General features: G+C 41.2%; 1 protein-coding gene across 2 annotated transcripts in view; it reads left to right on the top strand.

Annotated features, from left to right (window-relative positions):
- Window positions 1-5,721: 5,721 nt before the first annotated feature.
- Window positions 5,722-21,925, top strand: part of ATP2A2 (ATPase sarcoplasmic/endoplasmic reticulum Ca2+ transporting 2) — a 57,634-nt gene continuing 41,430 nt past the window's right edge. For both annotated transcript variants that reach the window (XM_043440982.1, XM_043440973.1), the window contains exons 1-5: window positions 5,722-6,515; window positions 7,394-7,411; window positions 7,498-7,580; window positions 15,184-15,288; window positions 18,785-18,923. In XM_043440982.1, the coding sequence (XP_043296917.1) occupies window positions 6,398-6,515; window positions 7,394-7,411; window positions 7,498-7,580; window positions 15,184-15,288; window positions 18,785-18,923 (463 nt within the window). In that variant the 5' untranslated portion in view covers window positions 5,722-6,397. The remainder of the gene's footprint in view (window positions 6,516-7,393; window positions 7,412-7,497; window positions 7,581-15,183; window positions 15,289-18,784; window positions 18,924-21,925) is intronic.

Below are 21,925 nucleotides of genomic sequence, written 5' to 3'. Positions count from 1 at the left end.
AGCAAAGACTGCCACCACGTCCTGCCTGCCATCTGTGGCACACAGGGTGTCGCTCTAGGACCTTGCTTCAGATGTGTAAGCTCCCCTATCCATTAAGCCACAGATGTCTCTGTTGCTGACGCTGGGCTCTTCCTTTGGTTGTAAAGCTGGGCAACTGCAGGCCATGTCAGCCCATGGAGGGCTGCTTAACAATTTACATAACATAGAATGTAATAGCGCAGGCGATTTTGCCTGGCATTCCACTCCATGAGCTTGTGTTCCAGAGTCACTAAGAGACAGCAGATGTAACAAAGTTGGATGGCTTTAATTCCCACTTACCTTTCAGTGTAAACACCTTAGTGTACCAGTTCTGGTCTAGTATATAAACATGTATTTTCCATATGGCATGATCCTCAAGTCAAGCTGACTACATCAGGTGTACAACCAAAATAATGATCTGTATAATAACATGTTACTCAAAATAAGGAGGCAGGAGAGTGTGTTGTAAGATTTTCACTTTCCTGACTTTGAGACCTGTAGTCAAGTTGATTTGCAGCAGTTGACAGAAGCCATGCTTATCAAAGTTGTGTGTAACCCAAGTTGAGGCATACAGCTAAAACATCCCTTAAAGATGAAGACTCCAAAGACCACAGTGGGCTGCAAAGATGGGCCAAAGTGAACAGGAAAACATCCCATTATAGTCAGAGTTCAGTACCTGGGTTAAAAATGATCAACAGTGCAAGTTAGACGATGGGAAGATTAAATGACTGCAGTTTATATACACAGGACTCATTTTTTAATTGATTGTTCACACAAATCAACAATGTGCAGGAGAAAGCATGGAAACAAAGGTGGACAGTGATGACTCCACTGCGAGATCCTGTCTTCAGTGCTGTCTTCAGGGTGTCTCCACAACAGGATGACAAGGATGCTGAGGGGTTGCCGACTCCTGCTATACACATCACAGCTCAGAGATAGAGCGGTTCTTTTTACCTGAGAGAAGAGACTCACAGAGCACGATAAATACCTTGAAATATTGGAAGGGATCTCACACAGAGGAGAGATTAAACTTATTCAGGGTTACTCCAGAGGGTTAAATAAGAGCCAATGTATAGAAGTTGTTAGTGGGAGGTGGATTCAGCCCAGAATGAAACTGCTTTAATGATTAGAGCTGTCCAAATATGGAACAGACTACCTTTTACATCTCCATTGTCTCATGGGAGGGTTGCAGAGCGTTGGGAGGTTGGCATGTCATTTTTTTCTACTGGGCCTTTTCTGTTTACCTAGCTTTTTTTTTTTTTCCTTCTTAATATTTATTTATTTGGCTGTGCCGGGTCTTAGTTGCAGCAGATCCCTGGGTCGGGAAGATCCCCTGGAGAAGGAAATGGCAACCCACTCCAGTATTCTTTCCTAGAGAATCCCATGGACAGAGAAGCCAGGGGCTACCATCTACAGGGTCCCAAAGAGTTGGACACGACTGAAGAGACTTAGAATGTACACATGTGGGATCTTTAGATGTGGCATGTGGGATCTAGTTCCTCAACCAGGAATCGAACCTGGGCCCCCTGCATTGGGAGCTTCCAGTCTTAGTCCCTGGACCACCAGGGAAGTCTCTACCTAGCTTTTTAAACCAGCCTGCCTACTACCAGCTTCCCAGGTGGCACAGTGGTAAAGAATCTACCTGCCAATTCAGGAGACACAGGAGATGCCGGTTCTATCCCTGGATTGGGAAGATCCCCTGGAGTAGGAAATGGCAAACCATTCCAGTATTCTTGCCTGGAAAATTCCATGGACAGAGGGACTTGACGGACTATAGTCCACGGGCTCTCAAGGAGTCAGACACATCTGAGCACATATGCCTACTACCAGCTAATATCCTCCTTTATTCATTCCTTTGAGGGTCTTTGATCAAATCATGCATCTTTCTGAATCACAGTTTCTCTATTTCCTCTCCCTGCCCCCAACTGATTGAATATACCTACAGCCCTTGATTAAATAAATAAATATATATATTTACTATATATATATTATTTTATATATATAGTACAGCTGACTCTTGAACAACACAGGGTTTGGAGTGTCCACCCTTTATGAGGTTGAAAATCTGACTTGGCCCCCATACACAGTTCCTCCACATCCGTAGTTCCAAATCCAAGGATTCAACCAACCACAGATAATGTAGTACTCCAGTATTCACTATAAGAAAAAAAGCTGAATATATGTGGACCCACACAGTTCAAACCTGTGTTGTTCAAGGGTCAACTATTTCTAAAACCCATTCTTACTTTGCTTAACCTTATTAACAAGAAGTATGTGTATAAAATCCATTGAGCATAAATTGATTTCTACTTAAGAGTAACTGGATCTTTCTGCCTTTGGAAGGCTATGTTTTGCTAAATTTTGGCAACCTCTAAACAACATATTTTAGAGACACCAATGGGTTGAGGAACCAAGGGCATAATTGGTATGTGACATAGAAAGGGCCAAGCCCAGGCTTAAAAGCACACTGTTTCAGTTTAAGGGAACACAGACAGTTCCTGACTCATGATGATTTGAATGATAATTTTTCGACTTTATGATGATGTGAAAGCAACACATATTCAGCAAAAGCTTAATTTTGATCTTTTCCCAGGCCATCAATACACACTATCACCCTCTCTTAACATGCTGGGCAGCAGCAGCCAACTGCAGCTCCCAATTAGCCACACAGATCATGAAGAGTAAACACTGATACACTTAAAGCCATCTTGTTTTTCACTTTAAATAAATCACATGAGATATTCAACACTTTATTATAAAATAGATTTTGTGTTAGGTGATTTTGCCCAACTGTAGGCTAATGTGTGTTGAGCACGTTGAAGGTAGGCTAGGCTAAGTTATGAAGCCCAGGAGTATATTATGTGTATTACATGCATTTTTGACTTATGACATTTTCAGCTTATGATGGGTTTATCAGGACATAATCCCATGGTAAGTTGAGGAATAGCTGTATTCCAACCTCCGGGAAATAGAAGACTTGTAAAGAACAGTCTGGTAACACTACCAATATGAACTTACACATATGCTCATCTCTGAGAAACCTATAATGCTGCTTCGCTTTGTTTTCATTTGCTTTAAACCTAAGCTTCACAGTCATTCACATGAGGCAACAGGGCTTCCCTGGTGGTTCAGATGGTAAAGAATCTGCCTGACATGTGGAAGACTCGGGTTCTATCCATGGGTCAGGAAGATTCTGGAGAAGGTCATGACAACCCACTCCAATATTCTTGCCTGGAGAATTCCATGCACAGAGAATCCTGGTGGGTTACAGTCCGTGGAGTCACAAAGAGTCAGACACAACTGAGCGACTAACACAACCACCTGTTTATTTCACTAATTGGAAATCAATAAACTTGAGTTCAGCAAAAACTTGCTGGGGCCCTCCCATGGCCCGGCCCTTTGCAAGTCATTGATAGATTAGGGATGGTGGGAACTCTGTCATTCACTCAAAACAGTAGGCATTCTATAAATGATAGATACCAGGGGTCTTCTTCATCCTAATGATGGACAAGCTAGACAAGCTCCTGTCCTCATGGAGCTTACATCCTAGTAGGAGGAAACAGGCAGTAAACAGCTAAGCAGAAAACACATCAGTGGTAAGTGCTGTGAAGAAAATAAAAGAATGTGATAGCCAGTGTGACCAGGGAGGGTAGCCCTAGCCCTTTACGGTAGTCAGTCAAGATATCACTGAGGAGGTAACATGTAAGCTGAGATCTGAAAGATAACATGGAACAAGGAGCTCGAAGATCTGGGGAACAGCATTCAGTACAAAAGCCCTGATCAGGAGCCTCTCAAGAAGCAGAAGTGCTGACAACTCCAAGCAGAGACTGAGCCGTGGATCCAAAGTCAAATGCTCAAGATAATTTCCAGACTGAGAAGGTTAACAATCCTCTTGCCTTTCTACCCTCACTGGGGTGAGGCAGAATGGGTAAGAAGTGCAGCAGACCTGGTCTGAGTAAGAAAAGAACCCCCAGCCCTCCATTACCACACCCCCACCATGCAATCACCTGTTCCTCCTGGAGGAGGCTCCATTCCTGTGACCTAACCAGTTTCTACCTTGTTTCTCTTAGTGCACTGCCATGCACTAGAATTTTTGTTTGTTTGTTTGGTGTAGGGTTTTGTTGGTCCTTTTCCAAGTATCAATCAAAACTGCATACCAGCCTCCACACCTTGGAAATAATTAAATGACCTGCCTGATTTTTTTCAACCCGGTAATGCACTGTGATTTGCATCTGTTAAAGGACTTTATCTTAGCTGAGGTGATTTTTGTTCTGCTTTGGCTGGTGTGGATGGTACATCATAGCCAAACACAAAAGCAGACTACATGCTTCATCCTGCCACACAGTCCCTTAAGAAAATTGCTCTGTGATGCGAATATGTTCACCTTTTGCTCCTGAACTCAATGAGAAGGTCTTTTTACCTGTTAAACAGTCTATTTATTTATTTGCCTGCACCGGGTCTTAGTTGCAGCATTCTGGATCTTTAATTGCAGCGTGGAGGAATCTAGTTCTCTGACCAGGGATGGAACCTGGGCCGCCTACATTGGGAGTATGGAGTCTTACTTAGCCACTGGACCATCAAGGAAGTCCCACTAGTCTAATTTTTTTATATTAGCAAAATTCTCTTTATCTTGATGCTACATAGTTTTAAAAAATGTTTTACTTTTTAACCTAGAATAGTTAATTTACAACGTTTTGTTAGTTCCAGGTGTACAGTTAAGTAATTCAGTTTTATAGCTATATTGTCAGATTCTTTTCTCATATAGGTTATTACAGACTATTGAGTTCCCCGTGCTATACAGTAGGTCTTTGTTGACGCAGGTTTTATGCAGACCTCTAGAGCAAATATCTGAGGTTTAAGAGCAGATTTTGGATTAAAGTCCCTTTTTTCTGCTACCAAGGAGAGTGGGAGTCTAGAAAATAGCCTGATCTTAATGTCCAAGCGACGCACCTTCTAGCACAACTCTCGCTTATTTAACAGTTACAATAGTGTAATCTGTGACTTCTGCGTATCAAAGGCTGTGTGGGATATTAAAGATAAAATAAAACCTCCTTCTTCCTCTCCCCAGAGTGGGATTCCCTCTGAGCACAGAAGGCGCTGAGGTAGGGCTGGTTATTTGCATGCGGTGGAGCTCTCGGCAGGGGGTGTGGGATGCGGTGTTCCCGAAGCGACAGATGAAGGATTTTGGCCGCGTGGGATGTGAACTGCGGAATTCCTCTCCTCGGTTCGTGAGAGGGACTCTGAAGGATATAAGATTAGGGACGCAGAGCGCGACCCTGGGGGCGGAGGGCGAGGGAGCGAGCCAAGGACACCAACCCTAGCACGCTTCCGGAAGCTCTCCGCCGACCGAGTTCGTAGGTTCTTCGGCCTCGCCTTCCCGGTCACCCCCAACTCGAGGCCGACTCGGAAGGGCAGGCAGTTCCCTAGGGGCAGCGAGTGCAAGAAACGCACCGTGAGCCCTCCACCCTCCTGGGTTCTACGTCTGCAGGTGGTTGAGCGGGGTAGGAATCGCGATCCTCAGGAGTCAAAAGGAGGCCATGGACTCGCACTCCTCCGAAGAGACGGCCGCAGAGTGCAGTGCGCGGGCGCAGCGCGCTCAGGCCTCGATCCGGGTTCCTGGGGGCGGTGCGCGGGAGGGGGCGGGGCTTGCGCGGCCGCGTGGGCGCCAGTCGCGCGGGAGGGAGGGCGCCGGAGGGAGGGGGCGGGGCCGCGCCGCCCGCGCCGCGCTGGGCCCTCTTGGCCAATGAGCGGCGTCCACATGCCGCGGCGGCGGCGAGAGGGGAGGCAGCCGCGGATAAATGCTATTAGAGCAGCCGCCGCGGAGCCGTCCCCGACGCCACCTCCTTCTCCGCCGCAGTTTCCTCAGCTACTGTCGGGGGTGCAGAGCTGAGGGGACTAGGCGAGCGCTCCGCGCACCATCCCGCCGGCTCGCCTCCCTCGCTCGGTTCCGCTCTCAAGGGTCGGCTGAGCACCCCGTCCTCCGGTCCGGGCGGGGCTGAGAATCACCACAGGAGAACGGGGAGGGGGCTTCGGGGCCGCGGCCTGCACTCCCGGCGGGCGGTTGGGGGTGAAGGAGGCCCTCCCTTCTGACGAGGGGAGGGAGGGTCAGGAACCCCCCCCCCCCCGCCTGCCCACCGTCCAGCTGTGCCCGGGGCGGGCACCGGCGAGGGCCGGACAGCAAGAGGGGCGGTTGTCTGGGGGAGGGGGCGCGGGGTGATTCAGCGCCCGACGAGGCGGAAGCGGCCGGAGGAGGAGAAGGAGGGGGAAAGACCAGTCCGCGCCTGGGCGCCCGGGGTGGCACGAGCCCGCGGCCCGAGTGCGAGGCGGAGGCGAAGAGGCCGCGGGGACTGGAGGCGAGGCCGGCAGGGCCCCCGCAGCCATGGAGAACGCGCACACAAAGACGGTGGAGGAAGTGCTGGGCCACTTCGGCGTCAACGAGAGCACCGGCCTGAGCCTGGAGCAGGTCAAGAAGCTCAAGGAGAGATGGGGCTCCAACGGTAGGTGCCCGGCGCCGGGGCTGCAGGGGCCCCGCGCGGCTCGGCGCGGGCCCGAGAGCCAGGAAAGATGGCTGACCGGGCTCCACCTCGTGGGTTTCGGCTCCGCGCCCGCCGAAGGCTGCAGGCGACGGGTTGAGCCCGCGCGCCGGCCCCGCGGGAGAAGGGTTGCAGGCTGGGGGCGCCGGGGTCGGGTCTGCGCCTCGTCTTGACATCCGCGTGGCTCCAGCCCTTGACCTTTTACCGCACGCTGCTAGCTCGGCGGCTCTTCACCAGCAGCAGCTGGCCACGGCGGAGGGAGGGATGAGCCTCCTGCATCTGGGTTGAGCCCTGCGAGACATTTTCTCGTCCCTAGCCGGTTTATGAGGCGTCGCTGTAGTTGAGAATGCCTCTGACCGCTCTCCTACTACCCAAAGTTACACATCTGGCAGAAGTGATGACAGGGCTGAAATGACTCCTTGTTTCAGAAACCGTGCTTAGGTATTGATGAAATTTCACGTTTCGGAGTAGATCAGTACAAGAAGTACTGCATACTTTCTTGGGGCAGCATTTTGATATGGTTTCTATTAAATACGGTTGAATGTTCATATATCTAGGTGCATCTTTCAAAGACAGTGGTAATTTAGTAATTCTTTTTGGAAAGACAAGAGTGCTAAATTTTTTTTCTTTTCCACGTTTCGGAGTAGATCAGTATAAGTACTGCATATTTTCTTGGGGTAGCATTGCGGTATGGTTTCTATTAAATACTGTTGAATGTTCATATATCTAGGTGCATCTTTCAAAGACTGATAATTTAGTAATTCTTTTTGGAAAGACAGAGTGCTAAAATTTAATTTTTTTTTCTTTTCCTTCTCGACACGTTGCCTGATGAATTTCTACAGAGTTACCGGCTGAAGAAGGTAAGTAATGTTAACATGTTTTTTCTCCCCCCTCTGTATGCTGATCTTAAGATGACATTTACAACAAATATGTTTCTTTCTAACAGGAAAAACCTTGCTGGAACTTGTGATTGAGCAGTTTGAAGACTTACTAGTTAGAATTTTATTGTTGGCAGCATGTATATCTTTTGTAAGTATAAAGAAATTTCTTTACTCTCCCCAAAGTTGAGACTATACCTTAGATGAAAAAGCAGGAAACAGCTGTCTATTGAGTGAGAACATTTTATTTGGAGATTTAAGCTGTGTTTTCATGTTTTTGGTTTTTGGTTTTTTTTTAAATACTCTAGGTATTTGAAAATTATAAATAGAACACGCCATTCCTGTACAGAAAATAAATGAATGCCTGACATTTGCAGTGCGCTTAGAAATTGTTGCCAAATGTGGCAAGCAGGGTCTTTATAAATTCTTGTGGTTTATCAGTTTTTAATATCAAAAAGTTCCTTATTGGAAGGCTTTTTCTGTTTTGGGTTCTTCCATTGTGTAAGATCATACTAAGATGATGTTGGGCTCTTTGTAGTCTGTAAATAGAACTTACAAAAGGAATATTCCAGTTGCTCTCCCTTCCTGGTAATGGCAAGGTGACAGTTGTTTCTGACAGTGACAAGAATGATGACGGCAGTGATGGCACCACTGTTGACCAAATTTGGTCACTGACCTTTAGGGTAGTATATTTATCTAAATTGGACCCCCGTCTTGAGTGGCTCCTAGGTTGAGAGAACAAGGTTTAGTACAACTGGTTCTAGATCTTAAGAGAAAAAAAAACATTGTTTTATCATGTTCTGTGTGTGCTTACCCGCTTGAGTCCTGTATGGTTGCTAAGAAACTGGTGAAATGCAAAGAACAGCAGAAGAAAGGTGATGGACATTGAAAAGGATAATTCTAGATTCCTACAGTTTTTTTTCCTGTTCAGCATTAATGTTTTATTGCGTTTTTTTCCTCATGAGCAGTGGACCTCCAAGTTTTCCTAAAAATGGTCATGAGTAGGACACAGATGTTCTTAATCCTAACAAGAGATGCCTTTTGTTCTTTAAAGTACAGTTTTTTATTCTTATAAAAACCAGGATGAGAAATATAACTTTTTTCAGGCTTTGCAAACGACGCAACTTCAAGGTTTCTTTTTTGTGTGTTTGTAAAAGACGCATGCAAGCCTCAGGGATCTACCTCAGTCCTTATTGACAGCCTTACCCCAGAGGGCTATTTTGAGAACTAAATACATGAAGCAATGAGCATTTGTTTACTTTAGGTAAAGGGAAAAAATTGGCAAGAGGTGAGCTTTTTTGAAATTTCTGACTCAAATTCTGCAATAAGACTGAAATATATCATGCCATGTTAGCCAAGTGATGTGTTAGCCATTAATAATTAATTCCTCACAAATGTCTTCTATGGTTTTCATTGAAGAAAATTAAGAGAGTATCATAGCAACTTATACGGCATTCTGAGTTAATCACTATATTGTATATGTGTCTGTTTGTTCTTGGTTAGTTAAAAGAAAATTCTCAGTTAGTGGCTGGTGCTTTACCAATTCAAAGAAGTAGTGCTATTTAATTAGTTTCAGTACATTGTCATGGGACAAAACAACTAATGTGTTTGAGCTAGTATAATGCTTGTGTTTAAGCTGGCTATGTTATGTTAAAATAGTCTCAAGTTTTGCAGTTTTGATACTGGGCTTCAGTAAGGTCATTGGGAACCTCTTAGAAGTTAATCGGGTGCTATATACAAGCCAAAGATTAAATTAAATTTTTATTGAGATATTTTGTGTGTGTGATTTAAGGCAGTGTTGGAACATCAGTGGCATTATTTCCACTAGACAGGCTATTGACTGTTGGGGTTGTATAGAATCTCGAGTGGCCAGTTTTGAGTGACTTTATACTAATACTTTGCATTATGAGGTAGTTTTTACTTTACTTTGTTGTTTTGGCTCTGCCTTAAGTCTTGGGGGAACTTTAGTTCCCCAGTCCAGCTATGGTAGTGAAAGTGCCGAATCCTAACCTCTGGACCACCAGGAAATTCCCTCAGATGGGTTTTTATTTTATTTTTATTTTTTTTATTTTTTTTTTTTAAATGGGTTTTTAAATACATGTTTTAATTTTGTTGTAGGATGTTGACTTTTTATAGCTTCATAGGTCTGTATTTCTCAGTTGAAGTTTGAGTTACCTTTTCGGTAACTACATGGAATTATTGCTTAAGAAATGAACTGTGTTATGTTTTTATTTTATGGGCTGCTAGACAGAAAAAAGTTTGGGCTTCCCAGGTGGCTCAGTGGTAAAGAAGCCACCTGCCAAGCAGGAGACCCAGGTTCAGTCCCTGGATTGGGAAGATCCCCTGAGGAAGGAAATGGCAACCCACTCTGGTATTCTTGCCTGGAAAATCCTATGGACAGAGGAGCCTGGTGGGCAACAGTCCATATGGTTGCAGAGTTGGACATGATTTAGTGACTAAAGAAACAGGAAAGTTTACACGTTTATTGTTTAGGAAGTACTGTAATTTTAATTTGCTTTGATTTGTTTGATGACATTGCGGATATAAACCTGTTGATTTTCTTCATGGGGATTGGGACTATTGCTGCATTGTACTTGACCTTTTCGTTCCACATTTCTTTTATCTGTGAAAAGAGCAATGAATCTTTTGTGATAATCATTTGATTCCTATGAGCTTCCCTGGTGGCTCAGACAGTGAAGAATCTGATTTTGTTGATTCTGTTCGTTTATCAGGCAAAACAGTAAAAAGTACATGTTCTTTTGGAGAAGCAAATAGGTTTATAATCAATACATGATGCATTATCAGGTTCTACTCAAGAAGTACTAGGCTTTAGTGACATATTTCAAATATCAAATTAAGTAGTAAACTGTTAACCAAAGTTAATATTTTGCTGATGCAGAAAGTAGGGAACAGCATTAATGTTTTACACTTGTGACCTGTAGGGATAAAGTTTAATTAACTTGTCCCTTGGGTTGGAAGAAGTGAGCTGTGTGTCTTCATTGCATATGAAGTAACATTAGAAATTCCTTGACATTTAGTACCTTCCTTTCCTTTCACTTTTTGTTTCTATCCCCCTTGTCCACCAACTTTGCCCTTCATGTAACACATCATGATTGCTTAATTGGACTGCCTGTTTGTTTCTCTCTTCACTGCTTTGTTAGGAATTGAGCATCTTAGGTACATAGCACGAACACTGGGGATACAGCTTGGAAGGAAATGCAGTATCTTACATGGAGCCGACATTCTAATGGAGACAGATAAAAAAGTAAAATATTTAATAATCTGTTGGATTGGATATAGTGCTGTGGAGAAAAAGTGGGTGAGGAGGGTGGTGGCGGAATGGGGGACCATGTGGAAAGAGTGCAGTTTTCAAATTGGGAAGTCATGAGAGGCATCTAAGGTGATGGTTACCTGAGGGAAGTGAGCATGAGGACTATCTGTCTCATTTGTCTGAATTATGTTCTCTGTGGTAACACAATTTGCATAATTTTTTATTTCATCCGAATTTCCCTATCTCAGCTACTTAGATTGACCCTAAGATGCTAATTAAGCTTTCTTAGTCCAAGACACTTCTCAACTTTGGTTTATATTTGAATAATTTGTCTTTCCTACTGAAACCTTTGAAGGGATTATTAATTCCTTTTAGAGCCTAGGTTAGTGCTTTTGTTAAAAGAAATACCTGGATGAGTTTGTGTTGGTAGCATTTTCGAAATACATGAAATTCATTTACTTTGCTTTTCTCAGTAAGATATATTCAAGAAGTATTTGATAATGTAGTGATTTGAAATTTTTCCTGTGCTTTAATTATTTGGAAGGATAAAATGGGCAGTTTACTGATTGGTTTAAGTAATTTATTTAGAGCCTGTCTTTAAAAGATGGTTTGAAAAGTGAATGTCTATGGGGTTTTTGTTTTATTTTAAAAAAGATTGTATTCTCAAATCTGGAAATATTGTGTTTTCACATGAACTTAGTATCTGGATTGGTAGAGAATATATAGTCTAATTCATAGCATTCTTTTTTGAAAAAATTATTTATTTTTAGTGTATTGTCATTGCTCTTTGGGGACTGGGGGGTGGGGAGCTTTCTCTAGTTGCGGTGAGCGGGGGTTACTCTCTAGTAAGGGCTTCTCATTGCAGTGATTTCTCTCTTGCGGCTCCCAGGCTCTAGAGCACAGACTTAGTTACTCTGTGGCATGTGGAATCTTCCCGGATCAGGATTCAGACCTGTGTCTCCTGCATTGGCAGGCCGATTCTTCACCACTGAGCCACCAGGGAAGCCCCCATACTATTCTTATAATAGCTGATTTTTCTCTCCCCAGGTAGTTGTTGTAACACTTATCGGTGATACTTTCTTGTGAAGTGTTTAGTTTCTGTTTTTTCTTTCTAAAATTTTTGATACAGATTTTTCCTTCATCTAACAAGTGTTTGAGTGCTCAAATGCATTGCAGATTTCTGAGGAGACAAGAATGCAGACCTGGTACATGTTTTAGGACCCTCAGTCCTAAGAATGTGCTTATCTCTCATTTTCTTTTTACAGTCTTGTTAAGAGCTCTGCATATTACTCTGACTTGTAGATAATTGAGTCACACAGTACCATGACCTAGTTTATATCAGAACATGTCTTTTTAACTTGGATTAAATTTTGCTTAATTAAATCCTGCTCTTTGACATTTTTGGCTCTACCATCAGAAGTTACTGTTGCGATCAGTCTTATAGATAACAGAGAAGGTACGCTATCCTATCTAAAGTTAACCTCGCTAGGGAATTTCCCTGGTAGTCCAGCACTTTAGGGCTTCCCTCATGGCTCAGACAGTAAAGAATCTGCCTGCAATGCAGGATATCCGGATTCAAACCCTGAGTAAGGAAAATTTCCTAGAGAAGGGAATGGCAACCCACTGCAGCATTCTTGCCTGGAGAATTCCATGGACAGAGGAGTCTGACAGGCTACAGTCCATGGGGTCGCAAAGAGTCGGACACAGCTAAGAGACTAAGCACACACAACGCAACCAGTGCGCTCACTGCTAGGGCCTGGTTCAATTCCTGGTCAGGGAACTAAATAAATAAAGTGACCTAGCAAGTGATTACTTTGAATGGGATTGACAAGTTTGAAACTTTTGGTCTTGTTAGATCTGGATAATGTAAGCCCCAGAAGTACTCTTACTGTATTAATGGTGAAAAGCAGGGAAAGGAGAAACACTGCCTAAAATGATTCTACAGCAGTCTTTCCAGGTCCTTTTGATACTGTGGATGAGTTAGTTACCTTCTTGCTCTGTGTTTAGTTCATATACTGCTAGGTAGGGACTTGTGTGAGATTTGTTTATTTATGAATCTGTATGCAATAAATATTTGGTGAGCATCGCCTATATGCCGGAGACTCTTCTAGGACCCTGTGGATAGAACAGTGAACAAAAGGAAATACAAACAGATAATCCTTTATATTCAACCTGTTCTCAATAAAGATTTTTTAGAAACATTTCCTCTCCCTGCCTCTGTATATTTTGTGTAATTTCTGGTAAACCGTAATTATGAACTGACTGTACTGTAATGCTAAAAAGACATAATAATGTGTCATCCAGTTTCCCTCTCCTTTTCACTACCCCTTCCCAAACTCATGAAGTCTTTTCACTTCTCAGCAGCATCTTCCCATTTACACAAGAGAGATTTTTTTTTTCAATTAAACAAAACCATGAAGGACTACACAGTGTGGTTTGAACATGATTGACTGTATTGATTCTTAGGAGTAAATGAAACATGGTTCATCTTTATTTTAAGTTATAGCACTTAATTCTTTGGGTTGTGGGTTTCAGAATATTCTTTGAAGTGTTTAGCAAATTGGTAGTTGTGAACGTTAAATAGGTCCAGCACTATCCTTCCACATTTTGCCCACTAGTTCCTTATCAGGCAATAATCACACATTGGACAGAACCTTCAAATAACCGAATGCCTGTGTTTCTTCCACATAAACATTTAAAGTCACATAGTGGAAGAAAAGGCTACTGCATAATACAGATGAGGGCTGTTGCATTACTGATGAATACCACTTGTGCAAAGGAACCACACATTTCTTGAAAAGTAGAAGCTGCTTGCTTGCCTGAGTCTTTGCCTTTGCTCCAGTGGATATGGAATATTGCTTTAAGTTTGTTCCTCAGGCCTAGCTGCCAAGAGGGAAATTCATACTCACTTTAACAAGGTGTGAAGCTTATCTTACAGTTGCTAATGCTTCACTGACCTTTTGGAAAGGTCCTTGCTACTCTTCAAGTTGAGCCATTTTTCTCCCCCAAGAGCTAATTAAGTTTCTTATTTCTGATATGCTCTCCTTGGCAAATGTTTGAAAGGCTAGTATCAAAGCAGCTGTGATCTTGCATCTATCAAAATTTATAACTTCCTAGAGAAGTTTTCATTCTGGCATTAGGCCTGGCCTTAACACCAGGAATGCCCTGTCGAAAGCTTGCAGCAACAATTTCTATTCATTCTGGTGTTTTTGCCTGCCCTGGTTCATTAACTGGCAGTTGTGATTGGCATCTTTCAGGACCTTGTCCTTGTGTCTCCTGGATTTTTTTCCTGCTCAAATTGCTGTTTCTTTTGTTGGTGCTATGGTAGTGAGAATACCTGTCTAACAAATTGATATTTGTTGTTAATTCACTGTTGCCCTCTTTTAACTTGGAAAATTCATGTTGGATCTTGCCTTAATCATCTTTCTGCTTGTTTGCTGTTTCTGTCAAAGCTCATCTTATGGTATTCACTAGTTACAAACTTAGTCACTAGCTTCATTATTGTCATAAATCATATCTGACAATATTCAATGGATCAAAAACAGTGCTTTCCTTGTTTACTGAATAGATCTTTTAAAGAAAAGATTTCATTGTGGAATATGCAAACATTTTAAGTAGTGTTAAAAGGCAAAGGCAAATCTTACCTCCCAGATTGAATCATGAGATGTGTTTAACATCCTTTTGGATTGGCAGTTTTCCACAAAAATTTGTTGTTGAAAATTTAACCATTTAGATGCCTCTTTTTATTTATCATTGTGTTGGATTCTCTCTTATTACAGATGTTCAATTATGAAGTACAGTGTGTCTTTCTTTTAGCTTTTAAATCTGAGAGTTATGGTTGGGTGAGCTAGAGGTTAATTCTTTGCTCATTTTTCTTGGGACAGTGTTCTGTGGCCAGTTATGACATTTTTGGGTTTAGATTGTCTCTGAAGTGCTATGTTGCTATGTCATATGGAGGTTAACCTTTAGAATACATTCCTGATCTCAGAACAGCCTTGCAGTGATGACCTTCAGTAACACCACTGAAAATATGTGGGACATTAGCAGTTTATGTACACTAATATTAAAGTCAGTGGTTAAATTACTTTTACTATGAATTTGTGCCACATAGGTATTATATGAGTATTAGCCAAATTAACAAAGTTTGATGATTGCCTTTTAAATTTAGGAATTTATTTCTTCTGAAAAATATACATAGGAAATGGATGGGATTTAGTTCTCCAAAGTATTTGTTTTGGATTTTAAGCGAATTATTACATGAAAAATAGATTAGTTCTTAAGGATATTGTTAAGAAGTTTATAGTTTTGAGTGTTAAGAGTTAGAACAAGATACAAGCTTGTCATTTATGTCATTACATTTTGCTACCTTTTGTTTCTAAGGATGATAAGAAAAGATTTTATGTATCATAATAATTCCTTTAGTGCCAGCCACTTTTGTGGTAAGAACACATTACAGTTCTAATAAATGTCATTTCTCTTTTAGGTTTTGGCTTGGTTTGAAGAAGGTGAAGAAACAATTACAGCTTTTGTAGAACCCTTTGTAATTTTACTTATATTAGTAGCCAATGCAATTGTGGGTGTATGGCAGGTAAGCAATAATTCCTGCAGTGTTAAATTTTGGTAATTTATATAAGAGATTTAAACTGTTAGTCTTTCTATTATCTGTTTTTTCTGCTGTGGAACTGCCTGTGTTTGTTATCTATTAATTTATTTAATGGCAGAATTTTAGACCTCATGCATATATACTCTGCTGTTAAAATTGCTCATGCTCCATGGTAGCATGGAATCAAGAAAAGTGATTAAAGAAGCTACTTAAGGAAAACCAGAAAATTTGAGAACCAGTATCTGTTTATATTTCCTGGTTGCTTCCTATGAAAGACTTCGTAAAACCAGTGTCATTTTTATTATCCTTGGATTTGTGTGTGGATTTAGCTATAAAAGTTATTTGAATCCTAAATAATTTCACTTTCAGAGCATATTCCTGGCTGTTTTCCCTTAATTGTCCAGTGCCCAGGCCTTATCCCCAGAATGGAAGATAATTTTCCTACAGAAACATCATGGAATCACACTTTTGCTTCACGTCTGCATGATTCGTCTCCTGCTAATAGCTAGTTTGAGAATTTTAACTTTTCTAGGACTGTGGGTCTGTTTGATTTTTGTTTTCTATATAGTTTAACAGATTCAGACTAATATTTCACAGTCATCTTTTGAATAGTAATCTTTTAGATTTTTGACGGATATAGTCACACCTCTTTGAGGACTAAAATAGAGTGCATCTGTCATTCGTGCAAACATCTTCTACACATACTTAGTCCTGTTGAAATTGTAAACTTATTAGTAAACATGAAGGCCTTTGGGTAATGAGCTCATTTAGAAAGATGCCTCCTTAGAAGAAATGTGCCATATTCCTCTTGATTTTTAAAAAAGTTGCTTGTAGTTAAGTAGATATGATACTTTTGTGCATTATTTAGGCAAGAGAAACAATACCCAGCATTAGACTGTCCTTAAGTTAGTAGTGCGTGTTTTTAAATGTACACCATTTACACAGTAGGTGTGAAAGTTGATCAGTTGTATCCGACTCTTTGAGACCCTATACAGTCATGGAATTCTCCAGACCAGAATATTGGAGTGGGTAGCCGTTTCCTTCTCCAGGAGATCTTCCCAACCCAGGGATCGAACCCAGGTCTCCCACATTGCAGGTGATTCTTCATCAGCTGAGCCACCAGGGAAGCCCAAGAATACTGTAGTGGGTAGTCTATCCCTTCTCCAGCAGATCTTCCCGACCCAGGAATTGAACTGGGGGTCTCCCGCCTTGCAGGTGGATTCTTTACCAGCTGAGCTACAAGAGTGATTTTATAAGACAGATACTCTTTGACAGATGTGACACGGACGTTCAGAGGGTTTGACTTACCAAAGGCGATATTAGGTAGTACATACATAGAGTATCTGAGATTTATACCCAGGGCCAGACTGGAAAGAAGTAAAATCTTCCAGCAGTTTTTACAGGACTTTTATGTATGTTTTAACTTAGAAGAGTAACATTGTTACATCTTAATCCTATTTACATAATATACAGAAGAGTATGTGCCAGTACTGTAGGGTTCTTGCTTTCTGAAAGTAAGGGGAGTTAACAGTGTTAAGGTAGTATTTGGGAGGGGCTGGGCATGTATTTCTGATTAGTGTCATCAAGGACAGCTGACAAGCAATTGGGGGAACTACAGAAAAATGGAGTTTTCTGGGTGGAGGGTGGGGAGAATATTCCAGAGAGGGAATGGCATGATCAGAGAAGTACAGAGTGTGTTTGAGGAATGACATTTAGACCTATTTGGATTTGAGTGGAGTAGGTAGGAGTTAAAACTTTAGAACAAAGGAGACCTCAGACGGTCTTCTAAGTTTTTGTTTGTAGTAAGTTAGGTATATTTGTCTTTCCCCAAGCTGACTTGTTTTTTGATGTAATCTGAATCCATGGTCATTTGCTTCCCTTTTCCATCCTCTGTACTATATAAATATTCCTTTTGATAGTTTGGGTTGGTGGGCGGCAGGGGAGGCTCTTTAAGTGATTTTCATTGGCATCTGCATCCTGGGGGTCTGAGATAGTTTATCTTTTAATAAAGTTTATGCTTCTAATTTAAATGTGCCTTTGCTGATTTTTAATAGAAGCAAAATACAGTGCTCCTGGACATCTTAACCTTGATCAGTCCAGTTAAACTTTACCTGACATGACCTTGAGGAAGGAGAAAATGGTAAAACTGCCATAATTCATACATTCAGGGGGGAAAATCCTGAGGAAAAAATGATTTCAAATTTGACTAATTGAATAGCAGCAGTGCTCAGAATTTATTATTTCTACAATATCAGTAATGTTTGAACTTAGCCTTAAGTAGATCTGATAGGGATTTAAATTATTTTTGTCATGAACTTCCCAAATTTAAGGTTTCCTATACTTTTTCAGGGATGCATATGTAAAAAGTGAGACACACATGCCAATAGCTTTGTTTTCTGTCATCTGAATTCTCTTTTTAAGCAGGTTTGGGGATTTAATTTTTACCACAAGGCAAAAAATGAGATTACACGGTATTGAGTGTAAATTTTATCTAAGTAAAGGTTAAATTGAAAATGTTTAGATTAGAGGGCAAAAATGTGAAAGAAATGAACAAATTTTTTCCTTTGTCCGTTAAATTGAGTAATCTCACTTGGGCACTTGCTTTGTAGACTTGCTCCTTCTAATTGCTTATTTTCTAAGAGAATAAAAGGCAAATTTGGCATATAAACTTCTGCCTCCCCTTAAAGGAACTTTCCCTTAGCATTTTTTCAACATGACTCATTTTAATTGTACATCTCTCATCTTGAAATTAGGGAAGAAAAATTGTGTGTGACCAAGTCTTGACATGTTCATATATAATATTATGGTGATTATGTTTTGTGACTGGCAGTGCTTCCAGCCATTTATTGGTCTCTGCCACTGAAGAGAGATTTAGAATTTGTGAGGAGACGTAAAACTTGGTTTTCTTAATTCATCACTCAAAGCATTTACTGTGTGCCAAAGCACAACCTAAGCATTTTATAGATAGCTTGTAAATTCTCACACCTGCTGAGAGTGGGTGGGTACTGTTAGTGTCCTGGTTTTGTAGGCAGTAAACCTTGTCTGTCATGTCACTTATCCACAGTCAACCTAGCTTTTGAGTGGAAAAGTCTGGGATGAGCCTGGGCAGTCCAGACCCAGACCATCAGCTTTCATGGGAGACAAGATTGATTTAATGGTGTGAGTGTGTGAGGTTAAAGGTGAGGGCCATGTTGCATGGTGTGCTTAGGGACAGCAGGTTCTGATAATTGCTTTTCTCCATTGATTTTGTCCTTACTCTTAAGGTGCTTAGTTTTTTCATTCTTAATACAAAATTAAAAGGGCCTAGTGTTTATTATCTTAAGATGTGAATCATTTACTGTAAATGTTATTAATGTGCATCTCTTGTGGGTTTTTTTTTTTTTAATTCACATTTAGGTTAGAACTCTAAAATTTGATTCCTAGGGCTAGAAACATTTAGCAGTGGCAGGCTGTGTTTACTAATTTGTTTTCTTTTTTACAGGAAAGAAATGCTGAAAATGCAATTGAAGCCCTTAAGGAATATGAGCCTGAAATGGGCAAAGTGTATCGACAAGATAGGAAGAGTGTACAGCGGATTAAAGCTAAAGACATAGTTCCTGGTGATATTGTAGAAATTGCTGGTGAGTTGAGTTTGGTCATTTTTTATTTTAAGGTTGTATATTTGAATGCAGTCCTTTCCTCAGGGTTCATACTTAGAAGTTTTAAAAGTTAGGCTCATGTGTATCGATTATATTAACAGATTTTTAGTGCTATCCAAACAAATTAGGGTTTTTTCTAAAAGTTCAACGTGTTTTGGGACCTCCCTTCATGTTGAGAAGATTTTTCTGTTTTACAAAAAACAAAGGTGTTTTGAATTACTGTGCTTATTATTTTCAGTACATTTTAGGAATCTAGTGCTAGTGAGATGAACTTAATCTTGATTTGACAGTTGTAGTGAGCAGTTTGTTAGAATACTAGTTAATGAGTACATGATTTTTCCTGTTTTGGTTCTTGGTACAAATAATAAGTCAGACTTGCAACTATCAAACCAAACTGATGGTTAAGGGTAATTTCATGACTTTAAAAACTCTACTTAAAAATATTTTGACATAGCACTGAGCCAGGGATGTTAGCCAGAGATTCGGGTTTGGGCTTTTAAAGAGTGAATCCTCTGCCATGCCAGAGCTCTTCACAGATTTCGGAGGTCCTCCTTGCTGTCGATCAGTGCCAAGTTTTCAGACAGCCCAGAATGCCCCCGGAGCCAGTCAGAACAGCTAATCTTTTTGCAGGGGAATCATTACATTGGGTTCTTCAAATCATTGTGGTTTTTCACACCCTCTGAGCTCAGCATACTTGTTTTCTTTTTGTGAATGGTCTTAGAGTAACACTTTCACATTGGCTTGTGGGGAAAGTGTGCTTGTCTCTATTGTCTTACTCTCCTGAGAATTCAGAGTGCTGCATCTCTTGGCTTGTGCTGTACAGTTTTGACCTTTGAAAGTAAATTACCGGGACTTCCAGTGGTTAGGACTCCGCACTCTTCAATACAGGGGTTGGGGAACTAAGATCCTGCATGCTGCTTGGTGTGGCTAACAACAAAAACCCGCTACCTTGTCATAGGTCTTCCAGAAAAAGAATAGTGTTGTCTGTCTACCCACACGTTGATTACTTAGGACTGCAAAGTTTGTGTAAATGACCTAACACTTGCTAGGTTATTAATGTTAACAGAAGTACAACTCTGAATGAAATATTTTGGCCAGTGGACTTTTTTAAACTTAGTTTTGACATAATTTCAGACTTAAAAGTTGCAAGACTAGTAAGAGTTCCCATTTAGCTTTTACCCAGATTCTGAAAATGTTTATCACGATAACTTGCCTTATCATCTTTCAGTCTATATACGTTCACACATTTTTGCTGAATTATTCCAGAGTAAATTGAGAAATGATGCCTCTTTGCTCCTAAATACTTAGTATTTATTTTATAAATCTGTAGACCTTAGTCAGATTTAACCATTTGTCACCATGGATTTTACAGCAAAACACGAGTTAGAAGGGGAGTTCTGGTGCTGATGTGGGAAATAGATCACAGTGGGAAGGCTGGAGATAGGCAGGAGCTAATGAGAGCAAGTGATATCGAGGGCTGTAGCATTAAGAATAATGAGGGAAGGATTTTGAGTTTATGAGTAGCAGTTTTTAAACAGGGATACACATCAGAATTATCTGTGGACACTAAAAGTTTTTACCAAGTCTCAACCCAAAATATTAATGTGGAATCTCTCTTGGCCATGGAATTATGGTCATATATAGTTTGAAAAGTGAGCCTCAGATTTAGGTGCTAAGTAACAGGTTTTGATAACTGGATAGATTTGGGGGTGGATGGGATTAGGGTGTGCAATCAAAGATACTGACAGAATATCTAGTTTAGGTGACTGGGTGGTGATGGTGCCTAGTAACTGAGGAAGGAAACGCTGGAGGAAGATAGTTGTCTTTCCACAGTTTTGTCATGTGGTAGGTGTACCTAAAGATCGCCTAAGTATTGCACAAGATTCTGTTTGACTTTGTACATTTTCTAGTTCTCCAGCTTAGTCTGGGAATACGTTTTCAGCCTCTCAAACTAAGATAAGAGTTTTTATCCTAGATAGACTATTTCAGTGTGTTCAATATATTTGAAAACTTAGAGAAATTACCCCCAAAGCGTTTATCCTTGGTTTGCATCAGTAGATGGCAGTGGTTTACAGCATCAGATACACCATATCCTCAAGGCATCATCATCCCTTTTGAAGAAATAAACTAAGACCAGCTTCTCTTCGATGGAAGTGGGTTTGTTTTTTTAAGTAAAGGATAATTGCTGTACAGAATTTTGTTGTTTTCTGTCAAACCTCAACATGAATCGGCCATGCTGAATTGAAGCTCCCTCCCTTTTGAAGCTCCCTCCTGTCTCCCTCTATCCCGCCCCTCTAGGTTGATACAGAGCCCCTGTTTGCGTTTCCTGAGCCATGCAGCAAACTCCCATTGGCTGTCTATTTTACATACGGTAATGTCAGTCTCCTTGTTACTCTTTCCATATATCTAACCCTCTCCTGCCCTCTCCCCACGTCCTTATAGACTTATGTCTATTCTGTTTCTTTTGATTTCTTTTTCTCTGAATTTGGGGTCTCACCAATCTTTCCCATCTGAGTAAGTCACTCTAACCACAGAGTTAACTGAGAAACTTGGGAATCGTTTTAATTCTTTCCTCTCTTATTCTGTCTCTAAGAACAGTTGATTCTGTCTCCAAGACCAGTTGATTCTGTCTCCAAAACACACCCAAATTTGCTGTTTTTTCCTAAGTCACCACACCAGTCACACCATCACCTCACACTGACATCATCAGTTCAGTTGCTCAGTGTCCGACTTTGCGACCCCATGAACTGCAGCACGCCAGGCCTCCCTATCCATCACCAACTGCTGGAGTCTACCCAAACCCATGTCCATTGAGTCAGTGATCCTATCCAACCGTCTCATCCTTTTGTCGTCCCCTTCTCTGCCCTCAATCTTTCCCAGCATCAGGGTCTTTTCAGATGAGTCAACTCTTTGCATCAGGTGGCCAAAGTATTGGAGTTTCAGCTTAACATCAGTCCTTCCAATGAACACCCAGGACTGATCTC

The sequence above is a fragment of the Cervus canadensis genome, chromosome 1 (assembly GCF_019320065.1).
Source record: "Cervus canadensis isolate Bull #8, Minnesota chromosome 1, ASM1932006v1, whole genome shotgun sequence".
NCBI classification, from domain to species: Eukaryota; Metazoa; Chordata; class Mammalia; order Artiodactyla; family Cervidae; genus Cervus; species Cervus canadensis.
The sequence above is the reverse complement of the archived record's forward strand: the minus strand, read 5'-3'. Positions and strand labels throughout refer to the sequence as shown.